The sequence below is a fragment of the Somniosus microcephalus genome, chromosome 19 (genome assembly GCF_052327205.1).
Source record: "Somniosus microcephalus isolate GS21.2 chromosome 19, FLI_Smic_1.0, whole genome shotgun sequence".
Lineage (NCBI taxonomy): Eukaryota > Metazoa > Chordata > Chondrichthyes > Squaliformes > Somniosidae > Somniosus > Somniosus microcephalus.
This window is the reverse complement of record NC_141005.1, coordinates 68,157,368-68,164,627: the sequence shown is the minus strand read 5'-3', so window position 1 is coordinate 68,164,627 and position 7,260 is coordinate 68,157,368. Positions and strand designations below refer to the sequence as shown.

At 49.8% G+C, this 7,260-nt stretch overlaps 1 protein-coding gene across 2 annotated transcripts in view; it reads right to left on the bottom strand.

Annotated features, from left to right (window-relative positions):
- Window positions 1-631: 631 nt before the first annotated feature.
- The window catches only part of ppil2 (peptidylprolyl isomerase (cyclophilin)-like 2), a 189,277-nt gene continuing 182,648 nt past the window's right edge, over window positions 632-7,260 (bottom strand). The window contains exon 8 of one of the 2 annotated variants that reach the window (XM_085961989.1): window positions 632-1,154. In XM_085961989.1, the coding sequence (XP_085818115.1) occupies window positions 1,009-1,154 (146 nt within the window). In that variant the 3' untranslated portion in view covers window positions 632-1,008. The remainder of the gene's footprint in view (window positions 1,155-7,260) is intronic. The other variant, XM_085961988.1, reaches the window with a different exon arrangement.

Below are 7,260 nucleotides of genomic sequence, written 5' to 3'. Positions count from 1 at the left end.
CCAAAGTACAAATTAATGATAGATGCAGTTGCAAGATCAATACTTTGCCTCTATTTTTACAAATACTATGGTCACTGTTATTTAGAAATTTTCTCCTTTGTTTATCCTAAATTCCAAATACACACTACCCATGCTGTGTCATCCTTGCATCCTCACTATATTTCAATCAAAAGCACTTTTAAAATAGTGCTGAGACTTTGAGAAAGTAGGGCTCCAGAAGAGACCAGAGGTGCAGCGTTCATTTCCTTCATATCTTACATTGTACCGTATCCTTGAACTATTTGTCCACTCCATACAAAACATATTAAAGGAAGACTACTTTATTGAGGAACCTTGGTGAGGGGCCATGGTGGATAGAGCAGGATACCAAGAATGAGTTAGATTAGGAGACAGTACACTGAGTCTTGAGTTTTGTCCCCTGTGGTAGACATCTCATTCTTTTCAGGGCTTCAAAACTAAGGAACTCCTCTGTTCCACACTCTACAGGGTTTTAAACCCATGCATCGCCTAAAAGCTACTTCTTGATTTATCTTTTCCTCTCTCCTATTCTTTTCAATCTTGGTGGTATCTTGCACTATCCACCATGGCCCTCACCAAGGTTCCTCAATAAATTAGTCTTCCTTTAAGATATTTTGTATGGAATGGGAAAATATTTCAAGGATATATTGTATCCATTTAAATCAATCTCAAGCAAAATTGAAGGAGGGGCAAACTAACCTCGGCCAATAATAAATAATTCACTGAGCGCACTATGGATGAGGTTAAGTTACTTAAGGTATATATGATTTTGATAATTTCAATAAATGGTACTGGATGTTCTTGCAAACAACTTTAAAGAAGCAGGGATGAGAGGAGTGTCTGGTAAGTGACAATTTACAAATCGAGCAGGTGCAAGGTGAAGCTCTCGCCTGCCATAAAATTTCTCAAGTCTTGTTGAAAATAAATACACACAGTGTAAATGCTCACATTACAGCAAAGGTTTCCAAACGATTATTCTGGAAGCTAAATCTACCCTAAAACTCCCAGTGAGGTAACACTTGTACAAACCATTTCACAGTGCAGCTCCAGGTTCAGATCCCCCTTGCTCGTGTGGAGTCGGACATACCCCTTCTTTTTGACGTAGCGGTAACGGACCTGGTCATCGTCAATTGCGGCTGTGAAGGAAAGTTGAGAACATAACAGAACCTTCAAAAACAGGTACAGAGAAGTCTGAGTGATGAGCAGTTCAGACCATACCACAATCATCAACTTCACAATAAGGGGACTAGGAGCTAAAACATAACGAAAAGGCCAAAGATTTTACATCCAGCCTAGCAAGGTGAAAAACCTACCCTTTAATATTATTTATTAAGAATGCAAATTGGAAAATCATTCTGATGTAGTTTGGGAATCTGTTAAAAGCATTTTATCACTGTTTATGTAGTGTGTTTCCAGCTATTTCATGGGCATCATTTTTCTGATAATGGTATCACAGGTTCACTATTTTTGCTATTCTCTTTATAATTTTCCCCTACTAATGTTATAGGATCAGAGAATCGTACAGCACAGGAGACCATTCAGCCCATCGTGCCTGTGCCGGCTCTTTGTAAGAGCTCTCCAATTAGTCCCACTCCCCTGTGTTCCCCATAGCCCTGCAATTTTTTCCTTTTCAAGTATTTATCTAATTCCCTTTTGAAAGTTATTATTGAATCTGCTGCCATCACCCTTTCAGGCAGTGCATTCCAGATCATAACAACTCACAGCGTAAAAGAATAAAAAAAATAAACAATTCTCCTCATCTCGCCTCTCTACTCCCCTCCTCCTGAAGACAATGACTCCTTGCTGGGGTATGGCTGATAAGCACCAGCTGCTCTCTGCTAGTTTGCTCAACTAGCAGTTATTCATGTGCAAGCTCCAACAGTGACTGCTGGTGTGCTCTTCGACTGTAGAGAGACTCACTGATCATTTTGATTTTCTTCTTACCCAATGTCCACACACATGAATTTTCAGGAGGGGGGCGGGGGAGAGTCACTGAATAGTGGTTACGGCCGGGACCCCTAACTAGGGCACCAATGCCAATTGTAGTGCCCCTGTGACTGCCTAAACGGAGATAAGCTACCGTAGCACAGATCTGTAATCGAACAGTTGTCTCAATGGGTCAGCTACTCACTTAATAGAATTTAATATTTTTTCAACCAAGGCCAAACAAATACTGCAGATATGTCAGATGCACTAGTATTGGGCGGAATTCCCACTTTATCAGGACTCAAATTTCTGGAGTAGAAGTCTGTTCTCTTACTATTCAGGGTGGAAACCCTTCGATTACCTCAACTATAGTAGTCTGGCTATTTTAGCTGCCACCATTCCCAGAATGATTTCAGGCTTTGGGCCAATTTTGGTGGCGAGTTGTCCGATGTAAAGGGCAATGAAACTTTAGCTGGGAGAAAAACAAACTGGTGCTATAACACAGGTTCTAGGCTTTTATATTATGCGGGGACTGCGGAGGCTTTGTGTGGCAAGCCTAACTACAATGTGACGATGACATTTTTATGTGCCTGTATTGCATCTGATTACTTCAGAGCCAATCAAGCCAGACTTTACTCCTGCTGTGTGCAGAGGATGCTTTACGAAGAAGAATGAATTGTAATGATTAAGGTATTTTATCCTGCTGTGTCCTTTTTGATGTAATGCCTTCAGACTGTTGTTTATTAATTCAAATGCAAACTAGATAGATTTCTTTCAGAAAATAACATTTTGGGATTGTGGTAAACCACTGTTAACCCTGTACAAGTCCAGGCATGTCTCAGCCCCTGGCTCCACCCCTAAGCCCGGGTATAAAGGTGACTCACCACCCTTCCCCCGGGAGCTCTTAGGATGGATCCACTAGCAGAGGCATGCTCCAGTTCTTAGTCAATAAAAGCCTACTTCGTATAAGTTCAACTCGTAGTCTTTGGTGTTGTTGATAGTGCATCAATTTTATTGACTAATTTTCGACATGGAGCAAATCTTGAAGCCGGAACGTTTAGACCTGGATCCTCAAGCAGCAGATGCAGCCAATAACTTTGAACACTGGCTGAGCTGTTTCGAAGCCTTCCTGGAGGCCTCCAGCACTACCGTCACTACAGATGACGCGAAATGGCTTATCTTGAACTCACGGGTGAGCCACCGAGTCTACTCGATTATCCGAGACGCCACAACTTACGCGGCTGCCATCGCGACGCTAAAGGAACAATACGTGAGGCCTGTTAACGAGGTCTACGCCAGACACCTCCTGGCTACCCGAAAACAGCGCCCCGGGGAATCGGGCGCCGAATATTTACTGGCACCGAGAGTCCTCGGCCGGGACTGTAATTGCAAAGCGGTGACGGCCAAGGAATGCACGGAAGACCTGATCCAAGACGCCTACGTAGCCGGCATCAGGTCCAACTATACTCGGCAGAGGCTGCTGGAACAGAGGGGGCTCGACCTGCAGAAGACGGTGGCCCTCGCTAACTCGTTAGACGTGGCCCTCCAGAACATGGACGCCTACCCCCCTGACCGGATGGCCACGTGGATGCCACGGGAGCAGCCATCTTGGGACCCGGTAAGGCCACAAGCCGCCAGCAGCCCAACTACAGCTGCAATGACCAGAGGCCAGAAATGCTACTTCTGCGGCCAGGCCAAGCACCCCAGACAGCAATGCCCAGCAAAGGACGCGACCTGCTCCAAATGCGGCAAGAAAGGCCACTCGCGAGAGTGTGCAGGGCGAAATCAACCCCCAATTCCAGCAGCGCCGCGTGTGAACCGTACAGGCCGCCATTTTGGACCCCACCATCCACGTGTGAGCCGTGCGGGCCGCCATTTTGGGCACCACCAGCCGAGGGGGAGCCGCCATCTTGGACACCATTTCGGGACCAGGCCCCCGGCGCGGGCGAATACTACAGCGACCCACCGACCTCGACGATGGCCTCCATCACCCTGGACCAATCTAGGCCCCATCAACTAGCCAGGTCCATGATGAACGTAAAGGTAAATGGCCATGCCACAAATTGCCTTTTCGACTGCGGAAGCACGGAGAGCTTCATCCACCCAGACACGGTGCAACGCTACTCCATCGGTTATGCCCACACGCCACCAGGTCTTTATGGTCTCAAAGTCCCATACGGCGGACACTGTGTAGCGACTCTGACAGTGAACGGCGTGGAGTACAGAGATTTTAAATTCCTCGTCCTGCCACAGCTCTGCGCTCCCGTACTGCTAGGATTAGACTTCCAGTGCCATCTGGAGAGTGTCACGATGGCATATGGCGGGCCCCTGCCCCCACTTACAGTCTGCAGCCGGCAGAATTTAAACACGGCGCCGCACAAAGTATGCAGCCTGTCCACCCTGAAGGTCAAACCCCCCCCCCCCCGTTGTTCGCTAACCTCGCCAAAGACTGCAAGCCAATTGCTACTAAAAGCAGGCGGTACAGTGCCGGGGATAGCAGCTTTATTAAATCAGAAGTAGAAAGACTCCTGAGGGAAGGGATTATCGAGGGCAGCACCAGCCCATGGCGAGCCCAAGTGGTGGGAGTAAAGACCGGCGAAAAACAGCGCCTGGTTATTGATTACAGCCAGACGATCAATCGATACACGCAATTAGACGCATACCCACTTCCCCGCATATCTGACATGGTCAACCAGATAGCACAATACCGGGTATTCTCGACGATTGATCTGAAGTCGGCATACCACCAGCTCCCCATCAGGCCTGAGGACCGCCAGTACACGGCCTTCGAGGCTGACGGTCGCCTCTACCACTTCCTCCGAGTCCCCTTTGGCGTCACCAACGGGGTCTCGGTCTTCCAAAGGGAGATGGACCGGATGGTTGACCAGAACGCGCTGCAGGCCACCTTCCCCTATCTAGACAACGTCACCATCAGGACCACAACGCCAACCTCGAAAAATTCCTCCGTACGGCCCAACGGCTGAATCTGACATACAACAGAGAAAAATGTATGTTCCGCACCGCACGCCTCGCTATTCTTGGCTGCGTGGTGGAAAACGGAGTCATCGGCCCCGACCGAATGCGCCCCCTCCTGGAACTACCCCCCCCCCCCCGACTGCCTAAAAGCCCTGAAGAGATGCCTAGGGTTCTTCTCTTACTACGCCCAGTGGGTGCCCAACTATGCGGACAAAGCCCAGCCCCGCATCAAGTCAACCTCCTTCCCCCTGACGGCAGAGGCCCGTGCGGCCTTCACCCTCATAAAAGAGGACATTGTGAAGGCCACAATGCACGCAGTGGATGAGTCCATCCCCTTCCAAGTGGAGAGCGATGCATCCGACTTCGCCCTAGCCGCAATCCTTAACCAGGCGGGGAGACCCGTGGCCTTCTTTTCACGGACCCTCCAGGGCCCCGAAATTCGACACTCCTCAGTCGAGAAGGAGGCCCAGGCGATAGTGGAGGCTGTACGGCACTGGAGGCATTACCTGGCCGGTAAACGTTTCACCCTGCTCACTGACCAACGGTCAGTAGCATTTATGTTTAACAACAGACAAAGGGGGAAAATCAAAAATGATAAGATATTGCGGTGGAGGATCGAGTTATCCACTTACAACTATGATATCTTATACCGGCCCGGGAAACTTAATGAGCCCCCAGACGCCCTATCCCGTGGGACATGTGCCAACGCACAAGTCGATAGGCTACGGACCCTCCACAATGATCTCTGCCACCCGGGGGTCACCAGGCTCTTCCACTTTATTAAAGCTCGCAACCTGCCTTACTCCATCGAGGAGGTCAAGACCATGACCAGGAACTGCCAGGTCTGTGCCGAATGCAAACCGCATTTTTATAGGCCAGACAGGGCATACCTGATTAAAGCCACCCACCCCTTCGAACGTCTCAGCGTCGATTTCAAGGGGCCCCTTCCCTCCTCTGACCGCAACACGTACTTCCTCAATATTATTGACGAGTACTCCCGTTTCCCCTTTGCCATCCCCTGCCCGGACATGACCAGCGCCACAGTCATCAGGTGCCTCAATGACCTGTTCGCCATATTTGGCTTCCCCAATTACATCCACAGCAACAGGGGCTCGTTGTTCATGAGCGACGAGCTGCGCCAGTACCTGCTCGAGAAGGGCATAGCCACGAGCAGGACTACCAGCTACAACCCCCGGGGTAATGGACAGGTAGAGAGGGAGAACGCAACGGTGTGGAAGACCGCCATGCTCGCCCTAAAATCCAAGGGCCTCCCAATCTCCCGCTGGCAAGATGTCCTCCCCGATGCGCTCCACTCCATACGATCACTGCTCTGTACTGCCACAAACGGCACCCCTCACGAGAAGATGTTCGTCTTCCCCAGGAAATCCACCTCGGGGACATCACTACCGCCATGGCTGACGTCTCCGGGACCCGTCCTGCTCAGGAAACACGTGAGGAGCCATAAGACGGACCCCCTGGTCGAAAAGGTTCACCTCCTCCACGCCAACCCACAGTATGCCTACGTGGCGTATCCTGACGGGCGGGAGGACACAGTCTCAATTCGAGACCTCGCACCCTCAGGTACCACCCGAAACACCATCGATCACCATCCACTACCTCCACCCACCACCACTACCCACGACGCACCACCGGGGTGTCTACCACGAACTGACGACATGCCGGTGCCATCCCTACCCCGAGAGGACGACACGCCAGTGCTCCGTCCCACGCGAGAAGTGGCCGCGGGCAAAGAACCGCCGCAACCGGCACCACGAAGATCATTACGGCAGACAAGACCCCCGGAGAGACTTTCGTATACGAACTTTTGAAACACTTCACCCCGCCGGACTCTTTTTTAAACGAGGGGTGAATGTGGTAAACCACTGTTAACCCTGTACATGTCTGTGTGGTAAACCACTGTTAACTCTGTACAAGTCCAGGCATGTCTCAGCCCCTGGCTCCACCCCTAAGCCCGGGTATAAAGGTGACTCACCACCCTTCCCCCGGGAGCTCTTAGGATGGATCCGCTAGCAGAGGCATGCTCCAGTTCTTAGTCAATAAAAGCCTACTTCGTATAAGTTCAACTTGTAGTCTTTGGTGTTGTTGATAGTGCATCAGGGATACAGTGTTTGAGACATGACATGTGGCAAATGTAACATGCTTGGGAGGAATAGGTGACTTTGGCTCTATGGTTTCCAAAGCTCTCCACTGCTGGGGTTTTCCTTGCCTCATGTCTGGGTCTGTTGTAAACTAACTGATACAGATTGATTGCTGATTGGTCAACAACTCCATTATCGTTTGTAAAGTCTGTGGGTTGTGCAGTTAATAAATACACAGACT